This window comes from Solea senegalensis, linkage group LG2, assembly GCF_019176455.1.
Source record: "Solea senegalensis isolate Sse05_10M linkage group LG2, IFAPA_SoseM_1, whole genome shotgun sequence".
Taxonomy (NCBI): Eukaryota; Metazoa; Chordata; class Actinopteri; order Pleuronectiformes; family Soleidae; genus Solea; species Solea senegalensis.
In genome coordinates this window covers 2,139,608-2,154,081 of record NC_058022.1, presented here as the reverse complement: position 1 = coordinate 2,154,081, position 14,474 = coordinate 2,139,608, and the positions used below count along the sequence as shown (strand labels likewise).

Here is a 14,474-nt window from a genome sequence, read left to right as displayed (position 1 = left end):
AAGCTGATACCGGCACTGGTGTTTTGTGTATTTTTTGTGATCTATTGAACTTTTATCTTTGAATAACCACAAATTCGCACAAATCTATGAAAATAACTTTTAAAACTATCTGTTTTAGAGCCTCTTTGACCTCGTATTCAACTAAAACAGTTTGGTATTTGGTACAGTATACATAACACAGATTATTTATTATTTGCCTACAGTCAACAAGATGAATATCTGCCAATAATGAAGAATAAAACAAATAATCTGTTCTTTTGTCATTCCAGGTCGTCACATGACAGGATTTCCTTCACTTGAATAAAAGTTTTTGCAGCTTTAAGCAGAAATGTAAAGTAGTCTTCTCGCAATTAGCTTTTAAATGGAAAGAACACAGAAGGTTATTTTTAATAAAAAGATCAAGAAAAATCTTTAATCTTGGTGTCAAATGATTTGTTAACTCATTAGTTCAATTCTATTAGGTCTCTTTCAACTACACGTTTGTGTCTGAGATTACAGCCAATAATCCGACATTTAGATCATGAAAGAGCAACATTTACGCTTTTAACATTTAATTAAACTAAGTGAACTTGGAAAAACCTTTAAAACTGCATTTCATGGCTGATTTTACAATTTAAATCTCAGGTTATTGAGACATACGACTTTACCTGGAGATATACGACTTTTCCTGAAGTTATACGACTTTTCCTGAAGATAAACAACATTTCCTGAAAACATACGACATTTTCCTAAAGATATACAGCATTTCCTGAAGATATACGACATTTCCTGAAGATTTAATTCCGTCCTCAAAGTCCATAAAGACAAAAAAGTATGAATCTACTGCAGCTTTTTAACTTTACGATGAATAAAATAAAACTTCCTTCTGACCAACATCGTGTTCTTTAAAGACTTCACTTGACCTGGTACTCGGCACAAATTAGCAGCTTTGTTTTCTCTGTCCAGATGGCGCGCACACACACACACACACACACACACTACACACACACACACACTACACACACACACACACACACTCACACACACACACACTGGCTCACCACACACACACACTACACACACTACACACACTACACACACTACACCGTGTCCAACTGTTTAAACCACAGAAGCTCAGACGACTGTCATTTCAAGCACCGACCGTCCAAAGACTGGCTCACCAGTGTGTGTGTACAGAAGGGGAGGGGCTACAAATGGCCTTTATCTGGCGGGCGACTTTGTCCACTTCACACACGAGCCCGAGACAAATTCACAGACTGAGGCTCATCCAAACATTTAGTCTCAGTCCTGGAAAACCTAATCTCATCTTAAAAAAATAATCATTTCATAACCTGGGGCTGGTCAGCTGGTCCTACAGCAACAACAGTGAGACTTTTCCCAGGGTCATTACTTTAATTTTATATCATTTATTGGATTCAAATGTCAACCCTCGAGGTTTTTTCTTTTCATTTTTCTTCTCAGAGACTTCGGCTAAATATGAGTCGTAACAATTGGCATCAAACATCGTGTATTATAAATGAAGTGAAAAGAAACGAGAAGCTCATTTTCTTTGCAAACAAAACCAGTGGAGTCGCCCCCTGATGGTGAATAAAGAGAATACATGTGTCAGGCACTTCCACACTGGCTACACTTTCTGGACCCCGAGACTAAATCAATCTAAAAATATATATTATATGAAACAAACAAGTATTTATGTCAGGCCAAATGTTCCCAACGCTCCTTACATAAAAACATAAAAATATGGATTAAAATCCAAGGTAACTGATCCACAGAGGATATAAATCCCACACCACCTTTCTGATGTCATCAAACGACAACCATTGTTATTATCTTATCTGATACACAGTAGGGTCCAATGATTTCAGAAATTGTGGAATCACGATTTGACTGATATTTTGGGGGTTTTCCCGAGAGTTCAGGAACATTTTGCCCAGACAATATTCCAGAGGGGGACGTGATGTGTGTGGGACCAGACCAGCGTCGCTTTACAACAACGTCCAAGTGGACATCTGAGATAAACATGGCGTCTAATTCCAAAATAACTCCTACAAATGTGGTGATAATGTGTCGTTACTGACAAAATAAATGTACATTTACGACTTCTTATGTTGTTGGCTATCATCTTAATAAAAAGGATTTGGGGAAAAATCGACAGTGGAAGAAATGACATACTTTAAACACACAAAGCCAGAGGAGTTCAAACATCAACAACTTGACATCGCATTGTTTTTCGGGGAGTGAACACACACACACACACACGCTCTCAAAGAACCAGACGTCCAGGTGGCGGCCATTTTGGCTCTAAACACAGAGGAATTCAGTGTGTTTTATCAGGCCGGGGCAGGTCACAGATAACAGAATGAAGGGGCTGTTGTACGAGATGTTATCTGCGACTGTGGAAAATCAATAAGGGTGGAGTTCTGGGAAAATGAGAGAGAGAGAGGAGAGAGGGAGGAATGAAAGCCATCTAAACACACGAGACTGATGCTTTCACCATTTTCCCTGACACACACACTCAGCTTTTCCTGTCGCGTCTCCATCTGGACTTCAGGTTTTGGTCACGTGGACGTGGAGTATTTGCAGCAGTTACAGCAGCGACACGGGGGAGACTTAAAGCCAACAATCATCAATCCTCCCTGAGAGGAGGAAACCTCTGAGCTTCTAACAGCAGCTCCCACATGTGAAGCAGCAGATAGGCGGCAGAAATGTGGTGCTGTTGTGTCTGTGTCAGTGCGTCTGCTCTGCTCTGCGAGAGGAAGAAACACAAAGGGAGGATTGTCTGTGACAAACGGAGACATCATTTAACTGGATTAACTCCTTATTAAAGCAAACAACGGCTCCTTCACACGGAGAAACAACCCTACAACTGAGGGCCGGGGAAATCACAGGGTACGATACACGATAGATGTACCGCAATACCACTGCAATATGTTAAATATCACAGAATTGTTGTATCGCAATATTATTGGTTTCGTGGACCACGTATTGAGAGGCTGTCCCGTGATTCACATTCCTAATCTCCACACTGAGGGCCGGGGAATCACAGGGTACGATACGCGATACACGATACCAATAATATTACGATACTGTGACAATCAATATATCGCAATACAATCATACAGCGATATCTGTCCGACTGAAGAAAACAAAACATAACGTGAAAAGATAAAAGTTCAAGATTAACAGCCAGGTAACTTCTGCCCAAGTTTCCCCTCTCATTCATTTGAGCAGCGCCACCGTGTGGAAACATGAATCATCAATATTTGTAACCCTCACCTACGAACTACATCTTCCAAACTACTTATATCGATTTGGCAATGTATCATTGTCCTTCCTTGTGTAATAATACGATAATTGACAGGGCAAATATCCAGTTCAACAGATATCGCAATGTATCGCTATATGACTGTCTTTGCGATATATATTGACAATCACAGAATCGTTGTATTGTATTATTATTGGTATTATGGACCGCGTATCGTATTGTGATAGGCACCACGCAGAGAAATAACCCTACAATTACAATCGTATTGTTCTACGATAAGATATACAATACCAATAATGTCACAATACGACAATTCTGTGATAATCAATATATTGCACAAAAAAATCACGATAACAAAAGATGAAGAGACACAAAACGTCCGTCAAATTCTGCTTTAACACAAATAATTGGACTTTTATTAAGTGACTGTTTTTTAATATAATTAATCTTAGTTTTTTTTCATTACAGACACTTCACAATATCCAAAATCTAAGACCACATGTTGTCTCGTGTCATAATATATCAACGTAATATGCATTAAATCTACACGATAAAGACAAAGCGCCAACTGCTTCAGTCACACAGACACAAAGCTGCAAATGTCATGTTTTGCCAGACGATAAAATATTAATTTAAAAAAAAGGGAATAAAAAGGCAGAAAAGAGGAAGACAATTAGGACGAGGAAGGAAAAAAAGAGGAAGCAGAAATCAGTGCAGACAGACGGACGTCATATCACTCACCAAAGAAACAGAAGTTAAATTAAACTATTAAGAGATAATTATACTTTTGACATTTGCCATCGGGAATCTACCTCAACTGAAGCGCTGACGATGATGATGATGATTACTACCAATGTATTACAAAGTTCTTGGGTATAAAATATAAAAGATTAGCCTCATAATAAAGACTTTAGGCGCCAGAATTCAGTAGATATTCTGGTCATATATTGAGGTTTGACGTGTTTTTTCCGTTAATTTGTCAAATATTTATTTGTCAAATATTTATACGTATGAAAAATTACTGAATGTTTGTCCTCCTGTTAACAACTTCCCAAATATTCACGGTTACATGGGATTTTTTTGCAATGTGTAGGTGATCACACAAGTTCCCATTCAATTTTGGTAAGAATATACGCACCGATGATGTCACAAATACGATAAAATATACGAGAAACCCCCATTTATTACAACAGGCAAAATTGTAAAAAGAAAAAAGAAAAACGGTTAAAAAATAATCGGATTTGAACTAAATTTGGTATGTGTATGTAGAATCAGACTATACCAAAATTTCATATGGATGGGATCTAGATTTTGGATATGGTGACAATTTAAATGTAACACACTTGGAGTACAGATGTGTTTATATCTCAGCGACGTTTGAACAGATCAGTATGAATTTTGTTACGTTTACGTAAGATCGTAATAGCTATTGTAATAGTTCAGTACAGATCCAGTGGAACAAAATGTAAACATTTAATTGTAAAATGCAGGTGACAAAGCGTTTTAATCCTTGGTGATTAGAAGATGTCAGGTCTTTTGTTTCTTGGGGACATAAGAGCTCTTCTTCTTCTCGCGTCAGACAGACACATGGACAGACTTGTTAAATCTCTCAGTTTCTTCAGCATCACTGAGTCTGAGCTGCTAAAAACAAACCATCTGTCTGCACGCGTCCGTCGACCTCCCCCCCAACATCAACACCAAGACTACACGAGACCACAGTGTTGCATCATGGGCCTTCAGAGAAGCCGACAGGCATGAGACATCACGGCGGTAAAGAAAATGGGTCACTTGTTAAATCCTTAACAATCCTAATTAATCCTTATTAATCATAATCAACGAGTGTCTGTCAGTGTTTACATCAGTCTGCTTTCAGGCTCTTTGTCCATTTGAGTGTAAAAAAAAGAATGTGTAATCCGTAAAAAATAAATGTATTTATTATAATATTTAATTTACTGTAGGTCAGAGGGTCTCCAACTCAAATATCTGAGGCCACTGAGCATCAAGTCTGGTCTAGTGGCTGAAATGGACAAAAGAAAAAATATCTTAGGATATCGATAATTAGTCGACATCCCAAACTCAATCATGTGTCACCACTGTTAGCTAAGCTGGTGAGGAGTTGGGTTTCATATTCATGAATTCATCTCCTTTTTTTTTTTTAGATATTGGACTCCAGACCTGAAAGAAAGGCCGATTTTTTTAAAACTTTTCTGACTCCTGCATGGCTTTGATTTGCTTACATTGCCATCTAAAAATTAAATACAATTTTTGTTAAAATCCGACAAGCGTTAGATATTGATGTCGGATGTAGACAGGGAAAACGATACAAACCTAATTCCATAAAGTTTTTAAGATATTCACAGATGCGAGACATAATTTCAGTCATAGCAAATGTAGAAGAACCGGAGAAACTCGATCTCTGCGTGCAGTCATGAGTGAGACCGGAGCTCAGGGACCGTCTACAAAGTGCAACGCCCGAAAAAAGATGTTCAAACATATTCGATAACTTTACCATAACACAGTGTAGTGTCGTCGCACTTTCTCCGTATAACAAAGAAATCACTAAAAAACGTAATCATTTTGGTTTTGTGGACAAAAGAACGTCATCATTTCCAAGTTTGAGAAACAATAAAGCACATTTTCTGACATTTCATGGACCACAGGCAATTACTCGATTAATCGCTTAAGAAAATTGCCGTTAGCTGCAGCTTTGTTTGTCTGAATCCACGGTGAATCCACGGTGAATCCACAGTGAATCCACAGTGAATCCACGGTGAATCCTCTGCTGCAGCAGCAGCAGTAGAGTCACTGCATCAGTCCACACACTGAGCATCAAACAACATGACCCAGATTCTGTCTGAGGCCGTGTGAGTCTAATTTTAACTCCACTGTATCCAGCAGGCAGAGCCCGTCACTGCTAACACACTCATTATATGCACGGAAAAGAAAAAGAAGGAAAACACCTTTCATGTAACTTTGTGATCTAAGTTATCATGTTTCAGCTGGCAGTTATTTCACCTTTGGAATAATGTGGAAACTGCACTTTTTACTCGTGCTGCAACTGTGTTTACAAGTGATTTTGAAATGAGGTTACATCACACACACAGAATCTTTTTTCTGGTTTTAACCATAAAAACACAGGATAGTTTTAAGATAAAACAATGTCTTTTTGTTTGTCAGTCTTGCAGCTTTTAATGTAAAGTGACTTTGGCTATATAATATTAGGGCCGTGGTTTTCCAGTCATTTCTGAGGGGGTTCACATGCATAAAAACTCTGGGAACTCGGCACGGAGGTGAGGTGTGGCGAAAATGCGATATTGTCATTGTGCTCGGACCTGTGCGTCGCACCAGTGATCTATAGGGGCGCCCCTAAGGTGCAACGTGGACGGACCAAGCCAAAATGAAGTTGCACCGAATTTCACGAAACCTGGTGGGAACTTGTTATAGCCCAAGACAAACAAAAAATCCATCAGGACCATGGCCTTAAGTCAACAGGAGGTCGGCCATTTTGAATTTGGTGCTGACGTTGTGATAAAACCACTAAAAACTAAGACTGTGTTGCACCGACTTCACCCTCATAAACGGTGACAGAGGGAAGTTCCTGTTGTTGTGCGATCAGTGATAGAGTTTCCTCTTCTTCTTGTGTTAGGAAAAGGTCACTGTACTTTTGGAATCTTTCAGTTCTCAGCTCTGGAGAAGTCGTTGTTTTAGGTCGTGCTTTATTTCCTGTGTCGCCAAAGGTCACGGCAGACACGACCAAACATTCCAGTTTGAATCGCCGGAAGGCAGTCGGTGAGCATTTGCGTTTGAGTCTATTCCTCCTGACAACTTTGTAGTTCCTGCACTTCACAAAGCCACAGTCTGGACCTATAAATACATATATACTGTATATCCTATAAATATAGCTCCTCAAACAACGGGAACCAGGAGAAAACTATGCAAATACTATTATTTATCTGCGACCCATAAAGGAAAAAGCCAAAAGAAGAAGATTTTTCAGAAATCTCTGTTTCTATTTTCATGCAAGGCAAATACATGAAGAAGCAGAGGAAATTTGTTTAACATATTACTGTTATTTATTTGGCATTGAAACAAACACATTTTTACTTTTTGTAACCAAATCTGAGTCTGAGGTTCACCGGGTTTCTTCTCTAAAAAGTCACAAATGAATCACACAAAAACATTCAACCACTAAAACTAATTTTTCTGTTGAGGAATGAAAGTAAATAACTGTAATCTTATCATCTTAATCAAGAAATAATGTTTTTTCTGGAGGTTTTCTTTGTAAAACAGTACATTGATGGGTCAAACTGTCACATTTGTATGTCTGTACAATAAACGCGCTCAGGCGAGTTGAAGTGCGCAAATTGCCAAGATGGATGGCCAAATTCAAAATGGCCAGCTTCCTTTTGAGTTGACACTGTGGTCCCAGTGGACTTTTTTGTTGGTCTTGGGTTCTTACAAGTTCCCACCAAGTTTCGTGAAATTCAGCGCAATTTAATTTTGGTGTGCTCCATTCACGTTTCACCTTAGGGCAGTGGTTCCCAAACTTTTTCTGTTGGGCCCTCCTTTGGAGGAAGACATTTCCCAGGGGCCCTGCGACACTTTTGCTTTAGCGATACAAATAACCTCAATATTGTTTTGTGAGAAAGCAATTTTCAAATAAAAATATGAAATGTGCAATTATAACTATAATAGCTTCCTTTTTTAAACAATAAATACATTTGGATAACAAAGAATACTTTACAAATATCAATAATTTGCTGTGCAATAAATTGTTTTTGGTTTTAACAATACAAATGCCGTCCCCTGCCAATGTTTTGAGACACAACACACAGAGAGGTCTTTGGTGGCATTTTCTGGTCTTGGGTTTTGGTTGTCGTGAATTATTGTTCCGTTCGGCTGACGTTGGCTTGTTGTTAGTTGCACAGTTTTATTTTTGCCCCTCAGAAACTTCTCTATTATCCAAACCTTGTCACCAGTGTAGGTGTTGTGGTATGTCATTTAAATGAGTCCAGCTTACAGCGAGACCAAAAGTTCTGCCTGCTAAACTTTAGTTAGGACTTTAAAAAAAAAAACACAGAACTCACGCCCCCCCGGAGAGTTTCCACACACCCCCGAGGGGCCCGCCCCCCCAGTTTGAAAAAGGCTGCTTTAGGGGTTGGCGCTACAGAGCCTTGGTGTAAAACACAGGTCTGAGCCCTACGCCAATATTGCATTTTCGCCACACCTGACAGAATTGTTATGCGCGCTAACCCGCTCAAAAATGACCGAAAATCCACAAAATAATAATAATCTGAAAGATAACAATAGGTTCCTCTCGCACAAATTCGTACCAGGAGAGGTTTCGGCCCCTGACATTTGTCGCTCGGGCTAGCGCAATACATGTATGACGCAACAATTAATCGATTATTAAATGAGTCATCAAAAGGTTAGAGGTGTAAGACTTGAATCACACAATTCAATTCAATTTCAATTCCTTGGGTCACAATTTGACACAGTTCTTAAGTTTCAAAATATACTTTGTTTTTTGTTGTTCCTTGTTGTGTGTCTGTTTGTATCTTCTGTTTTCCCTCTTTCCTCAACCCCTACAAGTGTTTTGTGGTACTTGCCAGGGCCAACATTGTGAATATAAATCAGTTCGTAAAGTTCTGCCTGGTAAAATAAAGGTTAAATAAAATAAATAAGTTTTTGCAAGATCATGTAACTTTTACATTTGGATGTATGTCACGTACGTAAAAAAGGAAATCCAAGAAAATAAACTTATTCAAGCTCAACTTGAACAACTAACCTGGGTTTAATCTGAATAAGTTATCACTGCAGTCACAGCAAACAAGAGTATAGAGGTCAAAGTTCACCGTCTCTGTGTTTTCATTCAACTGTGGGAGGCAAAAAATAAATTAGAGCTACAGAAGGAATTTTAAAAACCCGAGGGTATGAGCACACTCAGCATGTGAGGCTGGGAATCCCCACCAAAAGGAAATGGTTTAACCCATTTATGACTTGCTGGATTTTCAATGAGCCAATGGGACGCGACATCCTCAGGGTTTATGAGATGAACAAACTCATCAAACTGAGAATAATTTCAATCTCCGCAGAGGAAGAAGCAGAAAATATTTGTTTTGTTTGTGCTGATATTGCCTGGAGTGGGCGGGGCCGACGGGGAGCGGGTGGATGTTTATGAGGAAGTAGTGAAACGGCGGAAGTCATCAGTGCAGCGAGGAGAAGTTAGTGGCTTTGCTGTGATGGTCAGATTAGAAAACCACAGCTCCGTTTCACTTCTGTCACATGTCAATATGAAATATCTTAATGCTTGTAGACGTGGAACTAGGATTAACAAGTGTTTTCCCACTTAAATGATTTGTTTTGGTCCACGAAATGTCAAGAAATCTTTCCCTAAACCTCGAAATACACCAAAGATAATTGACTCTTAATGATGACTTTGTGATATGGAGCAAAGAAACTAGAAAATATACACATTTAAGAAGCAGAAACATCTGAAAACGTGTTATAATATCAGTGCTGTAACTATTAATTGATAACTAGATTAATAGTCAACTAATTTGAGAAGAGACTAATCAATCAAGGGTGTTTTTTAGAATAATTAAAACCAGTTTTCCAGCTTCTTAAACATGGATATTTTGTGGTTTCTTTGCTCCGTATAATAAAAAAATCATTAAAACTGAATCATTTTGGTTTGTGGACAAAAACAAGATATTTGAGAACCTTATTATTCACAGAGTTTGGTCAGATTAGAAAACCACAGCTCCGTTTCACTTCTGTCACATGTCAACACGAAATATCTTAATGCTAGCAGACGTAGAACTAGGATTAACGAGTGTGTTTCCCCCCCATTAAAGTTTCACTCCACGAAATGTCAAGAAATGTTGAAAAACGTTACCCTAAAGCTGGATATAAACCAAAAATAACTGAGTTTCAATGATTTCTTTGTTCTATTTATAACAAATGTTCTAGTTTATTTGCTCCATATCAGTGCTGCAACAGTTTATCAACTATTCATCGATTACTAGATTAATCGTAGACTATTTTAAGGACAGATTATGTGTTTATTAGAATAATTAAAACAGGTATTTCAGATTTTTTCGTCTCCTTAAATGTGTATATTTTCTGGTTTGTGTGACAGTAAATCCTGCATTATTGTCACTTGCTCTCATGCGCTGAAGTTTAGAATAATCCAACAAATTATACCATCAAATATTTGAAAACTGAACATATATACTTAAATTCAGCTGATAAAATCGACCAATAAATGGAGATAAATCAAAACTGTCTGCTCACACGTTTCATAGAAGATATTTACAATGATTTAAATGCAGTGAAACTGGAGGACGACGGGTTAAAGTGAAAACATCCCAGCAGCTGTTTAGACTTAACATTTCAGACGTTCATCAAACTGATGATTTTTTTTACAGTCCAAAAAGAAAATTTAAATATGGATGACACATGAAGGTCCATCACCTTCTTCTCTTCATGTTGGCAACTAAACAAAAACACATTGGTGATTAAAGGGTGACGACTTCTCTCTCTCTCTCTCTCTCTCCCTCTCTGTTTTTCTCTCTTTCTGTGTTTTGTGGTTCCTCTTTTTTTCCTCTACCTCCCCCCAACTTCCCTTCCATTTTATTTTCCATCCCAGCAGCTGTCAGTGCACACAGCTGCAGCAGAGCCTCACTCACTCATTCATTCACACTGTGTGCAGTTATTCACCACATCACCAGCCTGAGAACAAAACATAGTTAAGAGTTTGCAAACATAGTTCAGAGTCCGCAAAGGAGTTCGCAAACATAGTTCAGAGTTCGCAAAAAATAGTTCCGAGTCCGCAAACATAGTATAGAGTTCGCAAACACATATAGTTCAAAGTTCGAAAACACAGTTTAAAGTTCGCAAACATAGTTTAAAGTTCGCAAACACAGTTTAAAGTTCGCAAACATAGTTTAAAGTTCGCAAACACAGTTTAAAGTTCGCAAACACAGTTTAAAGTTCGCAAACACAGTTCGGCGTTAGTTATCGTAGTTTTTAATCAAAGTTGGAAGTTCACAATCGTAATTGGAAGTTTGCAATCACAGTTCAAAGTTCGCAGTAAAAGATTAAAGATTGCAATCACATCTTTCAGCATTCTCTACACTTTCCATATTGATTAATCTGTTGATAATTTTCTCGATTAACTTCGTATCTTTTGGGCCATAAAATGTGAGAAAGCATTGAAAAACGTGTCAAACCTGTAAATAATGATGTTATCAAATGTCTTATTTTGTCCACAAACCAAAAATTGAGTGATTTCTTTGTTACATGGTGCTACGGTTCACTTTTCTGTAAGTAAATATAAATAAATAACATGAGGATCAAGTGCGCGCACACACACACAGGCAGAGTTCATCCTCACTCAAACACGTGGTTATGATTCAGTGAATCCTGAGGAAGTGAACTGAAAATGTCAGGGTTAATTTATGTTCCCGAGCATCCGAGCGTTTCCAGTGTACGTTCACAGCTGCTCACGACCTCCGACTAAACCACAGAGAAAACACAAACACGGCACACGTCGAGGAAAAAAAAAACTCAAAGTAAATCAAGATGGCGTCTCAACAGTATCGCTTACACTCCGCTGACAAAAAGAAAATTACCTTTCAACACAAACGGAAACACACGGCTGTGACTGAGTCGTTGTTTAGTTACGGTGACTCACAGACGTTCACAGAGGCTCGCTAGCCTCAAAAATCGTGAATGTGTAAAAACTGCAAAAATGTGCATCGCAGTATCGTGATAATATAGCATCACGATTTAAATATCGACCATAGAATTGTATCGTGGCTTCTCTTTCTTAATGCCATGTAAACACATCAGTCTGACTACAATCGAGCTAGTCTTAGTCGGACTACCATACCTGGACCATACACTTAGTCAGACTGGAGTCGGACTTGGCGTTCTGGACATGGCCACTCGGATTTGGCGTGTTGACCCGTTGCCCGTCTTCGTTGGACTACAGCCTTAGTTTAATTAGGACCAGTAGTCCACAAAAGACCAAAACCTGGTCCTAATGAGGCAGAACCTCATTTCGGAGGAACTAGTTACGGTAACAATGAGGGTAAATACTGTTTATACGTTCCAAATGAATGGAAGTTAAAAGCCTGAGTTTAGTCAAACTAAGACAATAATATGGTTTTCTTAATGTCATAAAAACATGTTAGTCCGACTAAAATCGAGCTAGTCTTAGTCGGACTAACATACCTGGATAATGCGATTCATAGTCCCGATTATTCCTGCATGAATAAGCTTAGTCAGACTTGACGTTCTGCACTCCGGTTGCCTGTTTTAGCAGGACTACGGCCGTAGCTCGATTAAACCGTGCATGTAAATGCACCGGGAGTAGTCCTTGAAAGGGACCAAAACCTGGTCCTAATCAGGCAGATTTTCTGTCCAAATTGAATGGAAGTCAATGTGGAGTCCTTACAGGGACAGCTAAGCAATCATGTGTGTGTATGGTGGGACGCACAGGCCTATCCCTACAGATGCAGCAGCATCAACATGAAGCCAAGGCCCTGCTGGTCAATGATGTGCACGAATGCGCAAAGAAACACCGCCCACCTAATGGCGTTCACGTCGGTCAGCGTGGAAACGGCTGTCAGGGATGAACGGATGAGACTGAGTGTGGAGGATGGAGAGAATATTTCAGCAGGGTGTGGATGGGAGGAGGGAGGAGACACCTCTGTGGGACCAGAATAGATGGACTGGGATTATTTTTTCTTTTTGTTATAAACAATGCATGGATATGAAGGAGTGTAGAAGACATAATCCAGTCCAGAAAATGAGCGCAGGAGGGGCGGGGACACGCTGTGATAACCGTCCTGAGACGGTGAGCAGAACAAACACATCAGTGTGTGTGTGTGTGTGTGTGTGTGTGTGTGTGTGTGTGTGTGTGTGCTCCAGTTTCTCCCCGCACACACACACACACATATATAAAACACTAACCTTGTACACTTGTCCATAGGTTCCATTTCCGACCACTTCCACTAACTCGAAAATCCCCGCAGGATCCTGCGTGTGAACAAACAGGAAAAGCGTTTGAATTAAACGGGATTATTTTGTTAAAAAGAAATCAGTGTAATCCTGATTACAGTGAGGTGAGCTCGCTGTGTGACACCGGCAGCGCCCGGCCTCGCAGCGCCGGGGCGGATATTAAAAACGATAAAAGACGAGTCACCGCAGGGCCGTGTGTGTCCATAACAGCACTGTTAACGAGTGCGAGCATGAGGAGCTAAGTATGCACCCGTGACACTCGTTCACTCATTCACTCATTCACTCACCCGCAGGGATGCTAGGTCTATCTCCCCGAGACTTTTCGCCGGAGACTCGTTCGCCATTTTCGTGGAAAAACGGTGCTAAATGAGCGGGGAAGCGGCGCGTTTGTGGTCCTCCTTCAAGCGCGCGGCGTGTGTCTCATCCTCGGGTGGCTCGGTTTTTAATCCCGCTGCTGGTGTTCCGTGTCCGTGGAGCGTTTTTCCACTCTTTGTAATCCCAGTGTGAAGCTCCGCCGCTGCTACATACCGACAAACTGACTGAGTGACTGAAGCCCGCTCTAACTGCTGCTCTCTCTACCTCTGTCTCTCTCTCTCTCTCTTGTCCCCGCCCCTGCCCTCACACAGGGGCGGTGCAAGACGCTTTACGGCCCCGGGGGGACCTCACCCAGTGTATCTGGTACATGTTTTTATTTATTCATTTATTTATTGAATTTGTTCTTTTTCTATTTGATTGTGTTGTCTTTTTTATTCTCTGTCTTTAAACATGTGAATTTCTCCAGTGTGGGATCAATAAAGTTTAATCTAATCTAATCCTAGATAAATGAGAGGTTTGCATCAAGTGTATGTATAAAAAAAAATTAACTGTGGTGACCCCTAGAGAGGGAGAAGCCAAATAAATGGAATTGGAATCACCTCCAAGTTGTAATATAAAATTATGAGATTAAAGTTTGAGGAAAAAGTCAGAATTCTTACAGATTCTTCATACTTTTTCTTATAATTATGACTTTAATCTCGTAATTTCTTCTCAATTCTGATTTAAAATCATACTTTTCCTCATAATTCTGATTTTAATCTCACAAAGTTTAGGTTTTTGCCTCAGAATTCTACCTTTAATCCAGCTTCTTTTCTGAGTGTCTGTATATTTTCTTTCCAAACAATCTTCACACTCTTGGCCCTAA

At 39.5% G+C, this 14,474-nt stretch overlaps 1 protein-coding gene across 6 annotated transcripts in view; it reads right to left on the bottom strand.

The window, feature by feature from the left end:
- LOC122783626 (mitogen-activated protein kinase kinase kinase kinase 4-like) overlaps window positions 1-13,870 on the bottom strand; it is a 73,195-nt gene extending 59,325 nt beyond the window's left edge. For 4 of the 6 annotated variants that reach the window (XM_044048383.1, XM_044048391.1, XM_044048400.1 and 1 more), the window contains exons 1-2: window positions 13,582-13,870; window positions 13,247-13,312 (exon numbers count right to left, since the gene is read on the bottom strand). In XM_044048383.1, coding sequence (XP_043904318.1) covers window positions 13,247-13,312; window positions 13,582-13,638 — 123 coding nt within the window. In that variant the 5' untranslated portion in view covers window positions 13,639-13,870. The remainder of the gene's footprint in view (window positions 1-13,246; window positions 13,313-13,581) is intronic. The other 2 variants (XM_044048409.1, XM_044048419.1) reach the window with 2 other exon arrangements.
- Window positions 13,871-14,474: the final 604 nt, after the last annotated feature.